At 40.4% G+C, this 20,600-nt stretch overlaps 1 protein-coding gene across 1 annotated transcript in view; it reads left to right on the top strand.

Annotated features, from left to right (window-relative positions):
• The window catches only part of kiaa0586 (KIAA0586 ortholog), a 551,477-nt gene that overhangs the window by 489,306 nt on the left and 41,571 nt on the right, over positions 1-20,600 (top strand). Inside the window, exon 30 of the mRNA XM_072267986.1 lies at positions 6,115-6,199. Coding sequence (XP_072124087.1) covers positions 6,115-6,199 — 85 coding nt within the window. The remainder of the gene's footprint in view (positions 1-6,114; positions 6,200-20,600) is intronic.

The raw sequence follows: 20,600 nt of genomic DNA, 5'->3' as shown, positions 1-20,600 counted from the left end.
AAAGTCACTCCATGAAATCCCATTTGTGCTGAAATGCCCATCATTGGTCCCTTTTCAATGCAAAGAAGTGTGCAGGTTTGTGAAAACAAGACCCATGAATGTGTTAGCTTTAGGGTTGCAAGACATTTGAAAATTGTGGCTTATAATCTGACATTTGTAATATGTGGTAATTCATTTTACTGGTTCCCTGCTGTTACAAGTATTTCGCCCTGGTTTTTAATTATTTCAATATTAGGGTTAGGGTTAAGTTTGTTTCAAAACATCTATTGAATCTCTCACTGTTTTTTATGTCTATGTTGAATGAAAAGCATTTGGTCTCATTAGGTTTAAGAGGATTCCTGTTTGGGTCTAATATTTAGGGCGTCGTGTGTTAGTTATAAATTGTGCTGGCAATGCTGCATAAAAGGTAATAGACAGAGAGTCAATCCATGTTCTGTGCAAACAGTTCTACTGCATTGAGATTTGTATTGACTGGAGGACTCTAGGTTGTAGAATCAGTTTAAACGTGCACAAAGGCCTTGACTTGACTGCTTTCACTTTTTGTGGAGCAAATGGAAGAAGTCTGGTAGGTCACAGGTTAGGTTATTGGGGTTCATTTGAAAGGGAATTGTCATGGCATCGACTGGAGGGATGAGGGAAGATCAGCAGCATAAGTATTCAAGAGTCTAATAATAGTAGGATAGAAGCTATCCCTGAGTTTGGTGATTCATGCTCTTAGGCTTTTGTGTCTTCTGCCTGATGGAAGAGTGAAGAAGAGAGAATGTGGGAGAAGTGGAAGGGGTCCTTAATTATGTTGGCTGCTTTCCCAAGACAACAGGAAGTGTAGAGGGAGTCAGTGGAGGAGAAGTTTGTTTGCGTTTGGACTGAGTTGTGTTGACAACTCTCTGCAGTTTCTTCAAGGATTTAAAGTACATTTATTGTCAAAGTATGTATGCATTTGATAAAGTGAAGCACAATAAGTTATTTGAAATATTACAGAAAACTCTAGATCTAGATTCAAAAGACCTCCGCCTAATCAGAAAACTGTACTGGGAACAAACTGCCGCTGTAAGAATAGATAGAGAAGTGAGTCAGTTTATGAAAATCAAGAGAGGTGTTAGACAAGGGTGTGTTTTCTCCCCTGATTTATTTAATGTGTACAGTGAAACAATATTACAAAAAATAAGAGACATCTTGGGAATCAAAGTTGGCGGTGAAAACATCAATAATTTAGATATGCAGATGACACTGTGTTAATTGCAGGTATGGAGGAAGAACTACAAAACTTAATTGATATAATTGTTGAAGAAAGTGCAAAAATGGGTCTATCTATCAATTGCAAAAAGACAGAATGTTTGGTGATATCCAAAAAAGGAGAATCCTATCTGCAGGCTGAGAATAAATGGAGAAGACATAAGACAAGTAAAGAACTTTTGCTACTTAGGAAGCTGGGTGACATCAGATGGCAGGTGCGACTTGGACATCAAAAGAAGAATAGGGACGGCAAAAGACACCTTTACGAGAATGAAGAGTATACTGACCAATACTAAACTAGGCGTGACAACCCACCTCAGGGTACTGAAATGTTACGTTTATCCTGTTATGTTATATGTCTCAGGATGTTGGACAATATCTAGTAATATGAGGAAACAAATTGTAGCAGCAGAGATGTGGTTTTTGAGGAGGATGCAAAGAATATTATGGACGAAATCTAGTGTTGAAATTGCGGGGGCCCTGGCAGAAATATTTAAAATGTCGCTGTCTATGGGTGAAGTGCCGGAGGATTGGAGAGTGGCTCATGTTGTTCCGTTGTTTAAAAAAGGATCGTAAAGTAATCCGGGAAATTATAGGCCGGTGAGTTTAACGTCAGTAGTAGGTAAGTTATTGGAGGGAGTACTAAGAGACCGAATCTACAAGCATTTGGATAGACAGGGGCTTATTAGGGAGGGTCAACATGGCTTTGTGCATGGTAGGTCATGTTTGACCAATCAGTTGGAGTTTTTCGAGGAGGTTACCAGGAAAGTGGATGAAGGGAAGGCAGTGGATATTGTCTACATGGACTTCAGTAAGGCCTTTGACAAGGTCCCGCATGGGAGGTTAGTTAGGAAAATTCAGTTGCTAGGTATACATGGAGAGGTGGTAAATTGGATTGGACTTTGGCTCGATGGAAGAAGCCAGAGAGTGGTGGTAGAGAATTGCTTCTCAAAGTGGAGGCCTGTGACTAGTGGTGTGCCACAGGGATGGGTGCTGGGCCCATTGTTATTTGTCATCTATATCAATGATCTGGATGATAATGTGGTAAATTGGATCAGTAAATTTGCTGATGATACAAAGATTGGAGGTGTAGTAGACAGTGAGGAAGGTTTTCAGAGCCTGCAGAGGGACTTGGACCAGCTGGAAAAATGGGCTGAAAAATGGCAGATGGAGTTTAATACTGACAAGTGTGAAGTATTGCACGTTGGAAGGACAAACCAACGTAGAACATACAGGGTTAATGGTAAGGCACTGAGGAGTGCAGTGAAACAGAGGGATCTGGGAATACAGATACAAAATTCCCTAAAAGTGTCGTCACGGGTAGATAGGGTCGTAAAGAGAGCTTTTGGTACATTGGCCCTTATTAATCGAAGTATTGAGTATAAGAGCTGGAATGTTATGATGAGGTTGTATAAGGCATTGGTGAGGCCGACTCTGGAGTATTGTGTTCAGTTTTGGTCACCAAATTACAGGAAGGATATAAATAAGGTTGAAAGAGTGCAGAGAAGGTTTACAAGGATGTTGCCGGGACTTGAGAAACTCAGTTACAGAGAAAGGTTGAATAGGTTAGGACTTTATTCCCTGGAGCGTAGAAGAATGAGGGGAGATTTGATAGAGGTATATAAAATTATGATGGGTATAGATAGAGTGAATGCAAGCAGGCTTTTTCCACTGAGGCAAGGGGAGAAAAAAACCAGAGGACATGGGTTAAGGGTGAGGGGGGAAAAGTTTAAAGGGAACATTGGGGGGGCTTCTTCACACAGAGAGTGGTGGGAGTATGGAATGAGCTGCCAGACGAGGTGGTAAATGCGGGTTCTTTTTTAACATTTAAGAATAAATTGGACAGATACATGGATGGGAGGTGTATGGAGGGATATGGTCCGTGTGCAGGTCAGTGGGACTAGGCAGAAAATGGTTCGGCACAGCCAAGAAGGGCCAAAGAGCCTGCTTCTGTGCTGTAGTTTCTATGGTTCTATGGAAACGAATATCTAACGAGGATGTCATGAACAGAGCAAACACAAAAAGAGAAATGATGTATGAGATCATGAAAAGGCAACGTAACTTCATTGGACATGTGATTAGGAAAGAGGAGTTAGAATGCACAGTAATTATGGGAAAGATTGAAGGGAAGAAAGCAAGAGGAAGACAAAGACAAATGATGATGGAGACAGCAGCCAGAGAATTGGAAATGAATACCAATGAATTGATCCACTTGACCTGAAACTGGAGTGTCTGGGCCATGGCAGTGAAAGCTCAAACTGGGCATGACACCTGATGATGATGATGATGTATGCAGTACACAACCCCGAGATTCATCTTCCCACAGCCAGCCACGAAACAAAGAAAACCATGGAATCCATTTAAAGAAAAACATCAAACTTCCAACTCGCTAAAGAAAAGAACAAATTGCACTAATGCCAAAAAGAGAGCAAAAAACACAGAATACTAAACACCAAACCACAAAGACATCAAAAGTGTCCAGGCGTTTTCATTCAGCTTAGTTCAGTTCAATCCAGTGCCACATCGCTTGCTATCTGTAGGCTGCAGCAGCTGCCCACCCCAATCAAAATCGCACAAAACAGCAACAAAAAAGAGCAATCAGAAAGCAAAAACAAATCATAACACGAACAACAAAGTCCAATCCACAAACCGCATCAACTAAACCTACCCAAGGCCCAGGACTCCAGCAGCGTCAAACGAGAGGCAAAGACAGACCATTCATATGCAGGCATTTTTCTCCGGGACAAGTATGAGACCGGTCACATGCAGATAGATGGCACTGAACACCCGCCCACCTTCCGTCCTTAACCTCACTGTATATCAATCTTCCTTGAAGCTTTAATCAGCGGGATTGGCAAGAAGTGGAATCTATCATAGGCTCAGACCCCATCTCCAGCCTTCTTTGCCTCCAGGCCATACACCTTACTCAAAACCTTGTCGAACTCCCTCGGAGACAGAAAAGCTCCAAATTGCTTAATCGTCTTGAAAGCGCACCACCAAAATGTAGATCGTGGTCTCCAACAGTAGCACAACCGCATTTGAAAGGGAAAGATGAAATGAACAAAGTGAAAGAAGTACTTCCATAAACTGTCTGAAGGATGTTACCCTTGTTAGTTGGTGCCATCTTGTTCCGAATTTCTCTTCTTGAGGTCCTGGGCGTTTAAAGCTGTGATGTACCTCAGTAGGATTTTCTATGGAAAATCTAACAGACACCCACACTGAGCAAAAATTAATAATTTGGAGCAGACCCTGGGCATGGGCAGTTCTAAGCTCCAGACTGGCTGGTTTGTCCAAAGTTGTTTCCATCATCGTAGCTATTATTGACATTCTCTGTGATGTAACATGGAACTTTAAAGACATAATATATGGAGAATGTGGTTTTGATACTCCAGTATATTAGTGAGATGGATTTTCAACTTTACTTGAGTGATAATCTGACAAAATGGATAACCTGCTCTTTAAGAAGTAGAATCAATGAATATAAGGCAAGTTCTGTAAAGGTTTGGTAATCTGCTGTGTGTAATATATCCAGAACTCTGTAGACAAAAGAAATCAGTCTAAATATGTTCACTAGGAAATGCAGTATTCTTATAATTTTCAATCCATCAGTTAGAAAAGATAGATGAACAAAGAACCCAAGGTGAAGGTGCAGTAAATAAGTTCTGTGCAATCCAGTTTCAGAGATCTGCTGTAGTTCACTGGAAATTCACAGACTAAAAGTAATGCAATTCGAAAAGGTAGCACACTTTAGAATCTCAGAATCAGGTTTGTAATCACTGACACATATCATGATACGTCTTGTTTTATGGCAGTAGTACAGTACAAGATGTAAAAAGTTACAATGTTACAATTCAAAATGAATGAATAAATGGTGCAAAAGAGGTAGTCAGGTAGTGTTCATGGACCATTTACAAATCCAATGGCTGTTAGAAAGCTGTTCTTAAATTGCTGAGTGTTGGTCTTCTTGGGATACCACCTTCAGAAAGTCCTCAGTGGTGGAGAGGCTTGTGCTTATAATGGAGTTGCTGAGTTCACAACTCTCTGAGGCCTCTTTCAATGCTGTGCATTGAATCCTCCATACCAGGTGGCGATGAAAACAGTTAGAATGCTTTCCATGGTACATCTGTAGAAATTAGTGAGCCTTTGGTGACCTACCAAATCTCCTCAAATTCCTAATAACGCTTAGCCACTGGTGTGCCTTCTTCATGATTGCATCAGAAATCCATATTAGTGAGCCAAGTTCTACATGGAACAAATCTAAATAATTTTTTATATAATCTATTCATGATGTAATAATCTAACTTGACCTTAAACAAGTCTCCAGTTCTGGGGCAGGGGCGGTTCATCTCATTGAAAGGGTGTTCTACTGATTTAACTAAATGTAAGGGAATAATTCCAAAGTTGACCTGTACTTCAATGAAAAGTGTAATGCTCTCTGCAGTTCTCTATTCTTATAATTTTAGATTCCTTGCTGTGCAATTACATTATGTACATAATTAAGCTATATTACAGAAAATTTTGTATTCTTATTACCTTGTCAATGAATCAACCATTTTACCCTCTTAACTCCACTGCAATAATAATGGAACATGATAATCTAACCTGACTTGATGACATTCTGATCATGCTTTTATTCAGACAGTCAAACAGTAGATTTTCCTTTTGTTATGCATTGCAGTGTGTGCGTGTATGTGTGTATCTTCAATCTAATGTGATTTTTTTTTAAAGTGAGGATATTATTTAGCCTGCATAAATGAACAATGTATGAGATTGACATGTAAAATATCCAAATCAGAATCGAATTCTTAATAAAAACCACTTTTTTATTCAGAGCGTTTGGAAAAGTGATTTAGATCACATTATTTTTGGACATTGATTTAGGGTGATGACGTAGCGGTAACAGAGCAGAAACAAACAACTGCGCGAGTGATACAAGTGGAAAGTAGGACCAAGGATTTATGGCCAGGTAAAACAGTTTATTTTTTCTTATATTGACTAAAGTTCTGGTAGTAATAATAAATAATCTTACGTGCATAGAAAGCTTTAAAAGTATTGAGCAAAATGCAGGTGAGTATGAAAAACTTATGGATTTATTTATTGCAGAGTTCAGAACTATGTAGTTACTATTGCTGCATTAAATCTTATCTATTCTTGTCTTGTCCATACTGCACCAACCGCTGCCGCTGGGCTATAAACGTGCAGGAGCAATGTGTAGTTAAGTGCCTTGCTCAAGGTCACAACACGATGCCTCAGCTAAGGCTTGAACTGACAACCTTCAGATCACTAGTCCAACACCTTAACCACTTGGCCACCCACCAACATTCCCATAACAGTCCTCCATCTTTCTGTTGTTTCCCCATGACTCGCCTGCTCTCTCCACCTTTTGCCATGACACAGCTGCTGCTCCCCTTGGGCTTTGTTTCTCCTTCTTATCATATGCTAAACGCCATTGTCACTTGTTCTTTTTCTCTTACAAATCATCCTGCTCTCCATAAAGGCCAACTGTTACCATGTTGTCTTGACTTTAATGTTGGCACTCACCTCCAACATCCCCTTGGTCTCCAAAGTTCATGAGAATGTCACCACCACCCATTTCTCTGCTCAATATTTAAAATTCCCCTTCACATGGCACTGCAGTAGCCCTAAGTCAAATTATGAACAATATCCTATTGGAGATATGCTTAATATGCAAATATGCTTAAAGTGTCATGTCAACCCCAATGTATCTAACAACATTTTTGAATAACAAAGCAGGTACATGATCTTATTCTTTATTCATAATAAAAACTGATTCTGATAATTATCTGGGTAGAATGTAGTCTTGCATAATCTTTATTTTCTAACTGCATTCTTCAAAAATACAGAAAGCATGTGTCAGCATGTCTAATATATACAGTAATTTGTTTACAGATTTAAAACTGCTTTGGTATGATTCTTATGTCACATGGTAATTCATTTAGATATAAGCAAAACTTACATCTCTGGATCATGAAGGATGAAAAGTAACTTTACAATGGAGACAACATCCTCAATATACCAAGCTCCTAAGTTAGAATATGTAATAAGCACATTTGATTGTATTAGTGGTAACTTTTGGGAATGGATTTCATTACGTACTGTCTAATTTTTTGTTTACTATCCAAATCCAGATCATTTAAGAATCAATAACTGATTGCTTTTTTTACCCATTTATTCTCTAGTTTTCTACTGTATATGAAAATCAATTCCAGTGATCCCATTCCCCCAGAATTTCCATTCACTTAACTAAACCATGTCGGCTGGAAATAGAACTGAACTCTTTTCTGGGCTTCTTAACTCAAAACCACACCAAAAGGGAATCTACTTACAGATCCAGTTAGAGGTTCAATCTATATTCAATTAAGAATGTCAAAATTTCAAGTTATTTCTCAGTGCTGGATGATTGAATCAATTAACTTCACCTCTGCCTCAGTATAGTGTAAGGCCGCTGATCTTATTTTAAGTGTAGGTGAGCTGCTGTGTGCAACATGTACATGTTGCAGAAAATCCTACAAAAGGTAGTGGATATGGCCCAGCCCATCCTGGATAAAGCCCTCCTCACCAGGGAACACATCTACACAGAGTGTTGTCACGGGAAAGCAGCATCCATCATCAGAGACCCGCACCACCCAGCTCATGCTCTCTTCTCAGTTGCTGGTGAACGCAGCAGGCCAGGCAGCATCTCTAGGAAGAAGTACAGTCAACGTTTCAGGCCGAGACCCTTCGTCAGGACTAACTGAAGGAAGAGTTAGTAAGAGATTTGAAAGTGGGAGGGGGAGGGGGAGATCCAAAATGATAGGAGAAGACAGGAGGGGGAGGGATGGAGCCAGAGCTGGACAGGTGATTGGCAAAGGGGATATGAGAGGATCATGGGACAGGAGGTCCGGGGAGAAAGACAAGGGGGGGGGAAACCAGAGGATGGGTAAGGGGTATAGTCAGAGGGAGAAAAAGGAGAGTGAGAGAAAGAATGTGTGTATATAAATAAATAACAGATGGGGTACGAGAGGGAGGTGGGGCATTAGCGGAAGTTAGAGAAGTCAATGTTCATGCCATCAGGTTGGAGGCTACCCAGACGGAATATAAGGTGTTGTTCCTCCAACCTGAGTGTGGTTTCATCTTTACAGTAGAGGAGGCCGTGAATAGACATGTCAGAATGGGAATGGGATGTGGAATTAAAATGTGTGGCCACTGGGAGATCCTGCTTTCTCTGGCCGACAGAGCTTCTTGACTCCATCCCTCCCCTTCCTGTCTTCTCCTATCATTTTGGATCTCCCCCTCCCCCTCCCACTTTCAAATCTCTTACTAACTCTTCCTTCAGTTAGTCCTGACGAAGAGTCTCAGCCTGAAATGTCAACTGTACCTCTTCCTAGAGATGCTGCCTGGCCTGCTGCGTTCACCAGCAACTTTGATGTGTGTTGCTTGAATTTCCAGCATCTGCAGAATTCCTGTTGTTCATGCTCTCTTCTCGCTGCTGCCACCAGGAAGAAGGTACAAAAGCCGCAGCACCCACACCACCAGGTTATTACCCCTCAATCACTAGGCTGTTGCAACAGTGGGGATAACTTCACTTGCCCCAATCAGTGGACTGATCCCACAGCTCACTTTCAATTCCTAAAAAAGGGAAAGAGTGTGGGACTGGCAGAAGGTAATATGGCTTTCCATATAATAGGAGGGACAAATAGCAGTTCTAGGGAAATTGTTGTATTAGAAGTAGGCTACACTGAGCACACAGCATCGAAACAGATCATTTGGCCTAACCAATCTGTGCTGGTTACTTTGCTTCCCTCAAGCCATCTTCTATTCTTTTTAATGTCAGCCTATCAGCATTTCCCTTGTTTTCATGTGCTCTTGAATACTTATCCAACCGCAACATGAATGCATCTAAACTGTTTACCTTAGCCTCTCTCGGTGCTAGTGAGATCAACATTCTCATTGCCCTTTTGATGATGCTTTCAGTTCACTCTGTAGAATCATACAGCACAGAAGTAGTCCCTTCAGCCCTCTATGTCAATGCTGACCATTCAAGTACCTGTCTATACTCTTCCCACTTATTAGCAGTTTGCCCTTGCTTATCTTTAAGACAATTGAATGACTTGCCAAATGCTTCTTAAATTTTGTAAGGGAACTTGCCTCCACCCCTTTTTTGGATTGTGTGTTTCAGATTGTAGCCACTCTCTGTGTGGGGAAAACAAGACATTTCTCAGATCCTCTCTAGATATCTTACTTGCTTAGACCTATGCCCTCTGGTTTTAAACACCTCTGTTTGGAAAAATGTTTCATATCATCCACCTATCTATTCATTTCAAGATTTTGAAACCTTTACTTCTTCTCACCTGCCTATTACTTGCCCCTGGGTGCCCTCCTCTTTCTCTTTCTCCTATGGTTCACTCTCCTCTCCCATCAGACTCCTTCTTCTCCAGCCCTTGACCTTTCCCACGCACATGGCTTCATCTACCACCTTCCAGTTAGCCTCTTTCCCCTTCCCCTATCTTTTTATTCTGGCCTCTTCCGGCTTCCTTTCCAGTCCTGAAGAAGGGCCTTGGCCTAAAATGTTGACTATCAGTTAATTTCTATAGATGCTGCCTGACCTGCTGAGTTCCTTTAGCATTTTGTGTGTGTTGCTTTGGATTTCCAGCATCTGCAGACTTTCTGGTGTTTATGATTTGAACCTGAATCAGGTCTGCTCCAAGAAGAGCAAACCTATCCCTTCTCATAATTGAACCATTCCATTCCAGGGAACATCCTGGTGAATCTCCCTGCAACATCTCCAGTGCAATCACATCCTTCCTATAGTGTTATGGCTAGAACTGCATTCAAAAGTACAGCACCAATGTTTTTATAAAGTTGTTCAAGACTTTATTATATTATATGATTGGACTAATGAAGGCGAGCATCCCAAATGCTTCTTCATCAGCCAACCTACCTGTGCTGCCACCTTCAGGGTTCTTTGGACTTAGACTCTCAGGTCCTTTTGCTCCTCAGTGCTCCCTCCACTCATGGATACATATATGTCCATTACCCTAGTTAGACAGGAAAAATATCACTTGTGACCTCATTGAATGGTGGAGTAGACAAGTACGGCTAACCTAAGTTTCTTACATTTTACCTTAATTATTTTACCAAAATGTAATACCTAACACCCATGTTTAAATGCATTCATTTAAAGAAGGCGGGGAGGGTTGGACCACCTTCTTTATAGGGCCTTTGCCCCTTCCCTCTTCAGTCCTGACGAAGGGTTCCAGCCCGAAACGTCGACTCATCATTTCCACGGATGCTGCCCGACCTGCTGAGTTCCTTCAGCGTGTTGTGAGTGTTGCTTTGACCCCAGCATCTGCAGAGTATTTTGTGTTCTCTTAACCGCTTACTGCTGTTATCTGTTTTGTATCCTGAAACCAGACAACTATTCACTCTGCTGCGTGCCTCAAAACTTTTACATGGGACCTTATCAAAAGATCTTGAAATAAAGATAAAAGTACATTTACAGAATTACTCACATGTATTTGCAGTTCTGTGTGGTGGGGGCAGAAAGCACAAAAGAAACTGCAGTCGTGGAACAAAGTATTTCTGAATGAAGACTGGTCAAAACACAATAAACTTGTTAAAATGTCATTATTTTGATTCTCTATGTGTTTTGGATTATTTAAATTTGATATTTAACTATGAGCATCAAACAAATGGCCTATAGGATATGTTCCAGTACAGTATGTGTAAACTGAGATAGTTTCAAGGGGATAGCTTCTGCCTTGTCGGTAATGTTTTTGTTTGAGTTCTGTATTTTAGCTACAAATTATTGTCTCCACTCACACACTGAACACTGCAGGTGTGAGACTCTGTAAATACACATCCATAGGCCACGGTGAATACTTTTATTTTCATAAGAGTTAGACGGATTAGAATCTAGCCCATGATAAAAGGCATACTGCTGGAGATTCCCCATTTTCTTTCTAAAGTTAAATTGTTTATTAAAAAGAAGTTTAGTACAGCTTGACTGATTTAATGCAAAGGAGAATTATTACTGTTCAAACCATAAATTTAATTGTGTTTTCCATTTTCCCTGTTCATTTAAAGCTTATTAATTTATCCAATGCAAAAACAAAAAAACAGGCTAGGCAGTATCTGTGGAAAAGGAAATAGAGTTAAAGTTTCAGGTTGACAATTATTCATTAGAATCATCAACTCTTTTTCTTTCCAGAGATATTGACTGACCAACTCTCTGTAGCATTTTCTACATTGTTCTAGCATCCGCAGCTTTTTATTTTTATACATTGCTGTGATTTATGTGTTAAATAATTCAAAACTAATGACAGCAATGGCCCATGTGCCACCTAGGCACTAAGGGTTCAGACGACACGAATGACAGCAATTCTGAAACGTATTGTTTTATCATTCAAGAAAATTAGTTAGAAATTCATTTGTCAGGAACTTCTGCTGCTGGTGTTAGTAGGCATTCCAGAATTAAGCTAATGTTCCTTGATTTGCATTGATGCTATATCTGGAACATTGCCCTAAATAGGAAGGTCTGAAAATAAAGCATATGAATTCCACACCCATGTCAATATTCTTTGCCTGAAAAATCTTATGTCATCTTGGACATATCTCTGCTGGGTTGTAATAAACTGATACTGATTTGACACTGTTTGTGTTGCACTAATTTCCTACGATAGCCACAGTCATGCAAATTTTTGATTCACAGAATTCAATCAGCTTTGCCTTTTTATATAATGCTTATTTTGACCAATTATAAGATGTCTTCACCTATTAGACAAGTGGATGCAAGATAGGGACTATAGGCATCCGTTAGTCTCGTGAGACCATGGATTTACACCTTGGAAGGTTTCCAGGACGCAGGCCTGGGCAAGGTTTATGGAACACCGGCAGTTGCCTATGCCGCAAGTCGCCCCTCTCCATGCCACCGATGTTGTCGAAGGGAAGGGCACTAGTGCCGATACAGCTTGGCACCCGTGTCGTCGCAGAGCAATGTGTGGTTAAGTGCCTTGCTCAAGGACACAACACACTGCCTCAGCTGAGGCTCAAACTAGCGACCTTCAGATCACTAGACCGATGCCTTAACCACTTGGCCACATGCCAAGACTATGTGAACTTCAATTCGGAATAAGAATCACCCTTATTATCAGACATATGAATTTAAATTTGCTGTTCTACAGTAACAGTAGAATGCAAAGACAAAATCTACAAATTACAAAAGTAAATAGTGCAATAAAATGAATAATGAGGTAGTGGTCATGGCTTCATAAACCATTCAGAGATCTGAGGGCAGAGAGGAAGAAGCTGTTCCTAAAACGTCTTCAGGACCTCCTCCCTGAAGTGGTAATGAGAAGAGGGCATGTTCCAGATGGTGAGGGTCTTTAATGATATGTGCCACCTTCTTCGGGCATTGTCTCTTGAAGATATCCTCAATGGCATGCTTGGTCGTACCAGTGATAGAGCTGGTTGAGTCTACAACCTTCTGCAGCCTCGTGTGATCCTGTGCACTGGAGACTCCATAGCAGACAGTGATGCAATTCAATCAGAATGCTCTCCACCTATTGAAATCTGTAAGAGTCTTTGGTGACATACCAGATCTTCTCAAGGTCCTACCAAAGTAGAGCCATTGGTGTGCCTTCTTCTTGATTGCATCAGTGTGTTGGGTTCAGCATAGATACTCCACGATGTTGATATCCAAGAACTTGAAGCTATTCATCCTTTACACTGTTGACCCCTAGATGTGGACTAGTATGTGTTCCCCTGACTTCACCTTCCTGAAGTTTACAACTAGTTTCTTGGTCTTGGTGACATTGAGTGCCAGGTTATTGTTTAGACCAACCAGCCAAACAACCTTGCTGCTGTAAGCCTCTTCATTGCTATCTGAGATTCTACCAACACTGTCACTGGTGAATTTATAGAAGGAGCTTGAGCTTTACCTAGTCACACAGTTTCAAGTGCAAAGAGAATAAAGCAGAGGGAGGTATACCTGCTTTTCTGCTGATTCTTATTAATTTCTAGGTAGTTAAGATCAAAAGTAAGTAATTGAAATACAAATTAGGAACAATGCAATTGAACTGGCCTGTAGCATTCATGAGTTTATATTTATGTTAACATCTTTGAAATGTTCTTCTACAAGTCCTCCCCAGTTTATGAATGCCCTGTGTATCTTCATTTCATAACATACGTTTGGGAGAGTGGTGAGATGGATCGGCTACCTTTCATGCGAGGGGCCAGTTCATGGCGGCATTTCCAATTTATAAGCTGTTAAATTTACAAGCTGAGCCCAGCCATAACGTAAGGAGGGCCTGTATAGTAATGTTTGAAACACATAATTTTAATTATATTATGATTAAAAGATTCAAATTTATATCTGTGCATTAGTATTTTGTTAGAAAATTAAAACCAGCCTAACAAAAATTTATTGCAAGTTGTGGTAACTTTGTTTATTCATTCAATGGCGAATATTTTCATTTGCTATTTTCTGCATGACCACAAGATGGCAGGTGTAGTCAACCATAATGTTGGATATCACAAAAATTCCCAAACCCTGATTTGATTACCATGTGAATGGCAAGATGATTAAAATTTCTATGAGGTAATCTTTCACTTAAATTCTGATTCTTTGCTGTTCTATGGTTTTACTAATCCATCCTTCTAGTAAGGTAGTTTCTTGTCAGCACTTTGTTCGTGCTGGTATCTGACGTGCGGAATTAGATTCTGAAAATACTACAGCTGACCCCTCTGCAATTCTATTGAGCTTAAAATTTAATAAATTTTTATTAGCTTTTGTGAATAACAGATAGATAATGTTGTCTACTATTGGTGCAACAGGCTTCTAAGTTTAGCTAGTAACTTTTCATAAGCTATACTGGTATCTGTCCCCCACTTTTCCTTCGCTACATCGACGGCTGCATTGGTGCTGCTTCCTTCACATCTGTTGAGCTCGTTGACTTCATTAACTTTGCCTCCAACTTTCACCCTGCCCTCAAGTTTACCTGGTCCATTTCCGACACCTCCCTCCCCTTTCTAGATCTTTCTGTCTCTACCTCTGGAGACAGCTTATCTACTGATGTCTACTATAAGCCTACGGACTCTCACAGCTATATAGACTATTCTTCTTCTCACCCTGTCTTTTGCAAAAATGCCATCCCCTTCTCGCAATTCCTCCGTCTCCGCCACATCTGCCCTCAGGATGAGGCTTTTCATTCCAGGACAAAGGAGATGTCCTCCTTTTTTAAAGAAAGAGGCTTCCCTTCCTCCACCATCAACTCAAACACATCTCTCCCATTTCACGCACAACTGCTCTCACCCCATCCTCCTGCCACCCTACTAGGAATAGGGTTCCCCTTGCCCTCACCTACCACCCCACCAGCCTCTGGGTCCAACATATAATTCTCTGTAACTTCCGCCACCTCCAACGGGATCCCACCACTAAACACATCTTTCCCTCCACACCCTCTGCTTTCCGCAGGGATCGCTCCCTACGCAACTCCCTTGTCCATTCATCCCGCCATCCCTCCCCACCGATCTCCCTCCTGGCACTTATCCTCATAAGCGGAACAAGTGCTACACATACCCTTACACTTCCTCCCTCACTACCATTCAGGGCCCCAGACAGTCCCTCCAGGTGAGGTGACATTTCACCTGTGAGTCGGCTGGGGTGATATACTGCGTCCTGTGCTCCTGATACGGCCTTCTATATATTGGCGAGACCCGACGCAGACTGGGAGACCGTTTCACTGAACACCTACGCTCTGTCCGCCAGAGAAAGCAAGATCTCCCAGTGGCCACACATTTTAATTCCACATCCCATTCCCATTCTGCTAAGTCTATCCACGGCCTCCTCTACTGTAAAGATGAAGCCACACACAGGTTGGAGGAACAACACCTTATATTCCATCTGGGTAGCCTCCAACCTGATGGTCTGAACACTGACTTCTCTAACTTCTGTTAATGTCCCACCTCCCCCTCGTACCCCATCCGTTTTATATACATATATTTAAAAAAAAATATATATATATATAAATAATGTAGTAACTCCAAAAACATGTTCACTGTTTTCATGAGATTTGGTGGCTTTTAGCAAATCAGTCTTTAAAGGTAGTTCTGAAAATGCTAGCCATGGGTATTTCACCATCTGCTTCTACAATACCGTGCCAAAATATTTACCTCGAGCAAAAAATATTAATGTCTATTGAGTCAACCAATAAATAACACAATTACTATTGACAATCTAACAACGCAGCATCACATCTGTGTAAAAACTTTAAATCGGCTTATTAATTTAAATAGAGAGAGAGAGAGAACCTGTGGATTGCTGAATACCAGATGAATTGCGATAGTCTTTGGGGTAACTGTAAGGTCTGTGTTTCTGCTATCGCTTACCTCACTCTTGTGCTCAGTAGCGGGTGCGTTTTTTGTTTTGCCAGTGGGGGGAGGGGAGATTGTTGCTCGCCGCCGCTTATGCGCGGGAGGGAGAAGCTGGGGGTACTTTGGGGTTCTCACATTTAACTGTCATTCATTCTTCGGGGCATTTCTCTGTTTTTGTGGATATTTTGCAAAGAAAAAGCATTTCAGGATGTATATGGTATACGTTTCTCTGACATTAAATTGAACCTTTGAAATGTTATCTTGGTTCCAATCTTTAGAAATGTCATCAAACTTAAACATTAATAATATTTTGCTCTCCACATATACTGCTTGACCTGATGAAAGTATGCAGTAGTTTCTGATTTTAAGTCAGATTTCCAGCATCTGCAGTTTTTATCTACTATCAAACATGAAACAGTAAAGAAAGTGAAATAAAAAGGAAGAAAGGTGTCATGCTTTTGCAGAGATGTCAGGACACTCCAATGGGCACAGCAATATATATATATATATTTCTTTTTCTCTCTCTCCTTTTTCTCCCTCTGTCCCTCTCACTATACTCCTTGCCCATCCTCTGGGCTTCCCCCCTCCCCCTTTCTTTCTTCGTAGGCCTCCCATCCCATGATCCTCTCATATCCCTTTTGCCAGTCACCTGTCCAGCTCTTGGCTCCATCCTCCCCCTCCTGTCTTCTCCTATCATTTTGGATCTCCCCCTCCCCCTCCAACTTTCAAATCCCTTCCTCACTCTTCCTTCAGTTAATCCTGATGAAGAGTCTCGGCCTGAAACATCGACTGTACCTCTTTCTATAGATGCTGCCTGGCCTGCTGCATTCACCAGCAACTTTGATGTGTGTTAACTTTTCATAATGCTGATCTAGATCTCAGCACTAACAGAAAATGGATAAACAGGAAGAAGGCAACCTAACTAATCTCATGCTCCTGTGTGTTTAGTTCTGGAGTGTATTTGGAAGTACTGCTGTAGCAAGTATTTTACTTATTCTTTTAATTGGGGAATAACTAAGAAAGTAATATTTAAATGGAAAGAAGGTACACAATTGATGGATGAAAATGTATTTTTTGTGAAGCTAGATGCCATGCATTTAAAGTTGCTGATGGTGTTGATTGAAGAAGACTTGCAGATTAGGGTGGTGAAAGATCTTTTTTTTGTGTTTAGTAGAGTCACAATTCTCATTGTTTGCTTGAATCATCAGATTGACAGAGGAGGTTTGGGTAATTTCATTAACAGTCCTTCTGACAATACTGTGTGCCATCACTGCAGAGTGGCTCGTACTGAACAAAGGTCTATGTGAAACCCTTCACAATTTCAGGACACCCAGAAACATATTAGCTTTTGCAGCTAATTAAGTACTTTTGAAGTGCAGTCAATGTTGTAATGATGGAAACATGGCAAATTTATACAGTGATAATGATCACATAATCTGTTCTGGTGAAGTTAATTGAGCATTAAATCTTAGCCAGCACACTTTGGAGAACTAATCTGCTTTCCTTGAAAAAAGTTCCAGTCGGATCTTTTATGTACACACGTATGGGAAACTGGAATCTTGATTAGCACTGAATTAGAGTGTCAGCGTAGATTTTTGTGCTCAAATCTGGACCCTGAATACACAACTCTTGAACACAAGGAGTGTGAGTACTTCCAACTGAGACACACAAAATTATAAGCTCATATTCAGAGGTGAGCTTGAACTCGTGCTTTTCTGGTTTAGAAAGTTAAGCTGGAACAAGAGTTGCTTTCTTCGTACTTATTCATTGTTGAAATTGTTTATCCTAGACTTTGGGATAAAATCACAACCATCATAATTGTACTTCTTATATCCCACCTGCACATGACCTTTCAGGAAATAATCACCATCAAATGTCCATGAAAGATGGTCAACAGGTAATATGCTTAAGAAGACTGGGAAGGCCTCCTTTTATCAAGTTCCATTTTGCAACTTGCACTATATTTGTAAAATTCGTTGCTGGAGGATATCAGACCATTAATGTGGGTCAGGGCTGTGACTTGAGGAAATTCATCAGTTCTGTAGCTCCAGAAAGGGCACAGAAAAGGAGAATGTGATTCAGTAAAGCAGGAAAATGACTACCTCTGATCCTAACTTATACTCAGTGGTTGATTACACAGACCTATAAATTTCTGTTTATTTCATCAAATAATGTGTTCTTTTGGTTGGGTGAAAGAAACTATTGGATTGTACAAGCAAACTGCAATCTGACAGAGAGTTTCCTACTTTACAAATGTTGAATATTTTGCCTGCAAAATACTTGCTTTTACAACACAGAGGGGCCATTCAGCTCATCAGAGCAATTGAATCATTTTGATTCGCCCACTTTGTTTTTTCACTATGGCCGTACAGCTTACTTTGTTCCTCATTCCCATCAACTCCTTGTTGATTCTTTTGCCACTTACTTATACTCTGAGTAATTTGAAGTAGCCATTTAACCTACCAACATGTCTATGGAATGTGCAAGGAATTGTGGAATATGCATCAAAAATCTTGCAAACTCAATGTAAACATTACCCAAGGTCAGAATTGAAGCTACCTTCATTGAGCTGTGAGACAACTGTGCTAATTGCTGTGCCCATTGGAGTGTCCTGACATCTCTGCAAAAGCGTGACATCTTTCTTCCTTTTTATTTCACTTTCTTTACTGTTTCATGTTTGATAGTAGATAATCAAGCAAAAAACAAAACTGCAGATGCTGGAAATCTGACTTAAAATCAGAAACTACTGCATACTTTCATCAGGTCAAGCAGTATATGTGGAGAGCAAAATATTATTAATGTTTAAGTTTGATGACATTTCCAAAGATTGGAACCAAGATAACATTTCAAAGGTTCAATTAAATGTCAGAGAAATGTATACCATATACATCCTGAAATGCTTTTTCTTCGCAGAATATCCACAAAAACAGAGAAGTGCCCCAAAGAATGAATGACAGTTAAATGTGAGAACCTCAGAGTATCCCCAGCTTCTCCCTCCCGCGTGTAAGCGGCGGCGAGCAACAATCTCCCCTCCCCCCACTGGCAAAACAAAAAACGCACCCGCTACCGAGCACAAGAGTGAGGTAAGCGATAGCAGAAACACAGACCTTACAGTTACCCCAAAGACTATCGCAATTCATCTGGTATTCAGCAATCCACAGGTTCTCTCTCTCTCTATTTAAATTAATAAGCCGATTTAAAGTTTTTAGACAGATGTGATGCTGCGTTGTTAGATTGTCAATAGTAATTGTGTTATTTATTGGTTGACCCAATAGACATTAATATTTTTTGCTCGAGGTAAATATTTTGGCATGGCATTGAAGAAGCGGATGGTGAAATACCCATGGCTAGCATTTTCAGAACTACCTTTAAAGACTGATTTGCTAAAAGCCACCAAATCTCATGAAAACAGTGAACATGTTTTTGGAGTTACTACATTGACAATGTTGTGCTTCACTGGATTAAGATAGAGGAGAAGTAGTCTGGCATAAATTGAATTGAATTAACTTTATTACTTACATCCTTCATATACATGAGGAGTAAAAATCTTTACATTACGTCTCCATCTAAATGTGCAATGTGCAATTTATCGTAATTTATACTAATTAGCATGTACAACAGGATAGTCAATATAACACAGAAATACAGTTGTATCAGCATGAGTTAAACAGTCTGATGGCCTGGTGGAAGAAGCTGTCCCAGAGCCTGTTGGTCCTGGCTTTTATGCTGTGGTATCGTTTCCTGGATGGTAGTAGCTGGAACAGTTTGTGGTTGGGGTGACTCTGATCCCCAATGATCCTTCGGGCCCTTTTTACACATCTGTCTTTGTAAATGTCCTGAATAGTGGGAAGTTCACATCTACAGATGCGCTGGACTGTCCACACCACTCTCTGCAGAGTCCTGCGATTAAGGGAGGTACAGTTCCCATACCAGGCAGTGTTACAGCCAGTCAGGATGCTCTCAATTGTGCCCCTGTAGAAACAGATGTTTATTTACCTTATAATTTTTGTACTGCAAGTTAGAGACTTCCATTTTCATTATAAGAAACGCTTTCAAATGGGAATAATGTAGCTTTAAGGATTTTCAATATATTTTTATTAGTTTTCCAAGCTGTGGTAAGTTTTCTTTAACAAATGCAGCAAAGGAATGTTAATGGAAGCTTTCCATAGAACTCCCATCAGTGTCCTGTTTAAACTCTGGTGACTTCTCACAATACCTGAAAACGTGTATGTATATATATCAGTGTGAGATTGTAGACTCCATATCAAATGCTGATAAAGGTTTATCCTGACTAAAAATCCACAATCCATAGGAACAAAACAGTCTTTTTGTTTGAAGTAGTTGAGATTGATACTGCTGTTGTCCTTTCTTGATTGACTAAGGTTATGGGCTAGTCATGTGAATGACTTGATTGTTTCTTTGTACTGGCTTCATCTAAACCTCATCTGTTTTACATCAGTAAAACTTCACAGCCAAACACTCTGCCCTTCCTCAATCCTGACACTTGTAGGCCCCTCTATTATCAAAGTAAGAACAAAAGGACTGTTTGGGTTGGTCTTACAGTTGTGCTTTGCAGCTTGGAACTATTAACAGAAAACAAGCAACATAGAACTTGAACCAGTGCATATTCACATTAGTTCCATATGTGCTGTGAACTCTTCCGTCAACAGGTTTGAGATTAAACACAGTGTGTTTGGGTCAACATATAAAATCATTCAATGACTAATTGTTTTTTATATTTCAGTTCATAAGAGCTGCAGTTCAACATGCTTCTATCTTTGTTTACAACTTCCTTATTTGCTTTTGCCACTTCCTTAATTTTCTCAGACTGCACAGAGTTCAGCACAGAGCCAGACTGCAAAGCACTGCTGATACCTCTCAACTCAGCAACAAAAAGAACACCTTGTGCAATGAGATACATGGCCCAGGGTATGTGAAAGCATTACTGACTGATTTTTCATGATGGTGCATTGACAATTATATTAGTGATGTTC

Source organism: Mobula birostris, chromosome 1 (genome assembly GCF_030028105.1).
Source record: "Mobula birostris isolate sMobBir1 chromosome 1, sMobBir1.hap1, whole genome shotgun sequence".
In the NCBI taxonomy this organism is placed as follows: domain Eukaryota; kingdom Metazoa; phylum Chordata; class Chondrichthyes; order Myliobatiformes; family Myliobatidae; genus Mobula; species Mobula birostris.
This window is presented reverse-complemented; position numbering and strand designations above follow the sequence as displayed.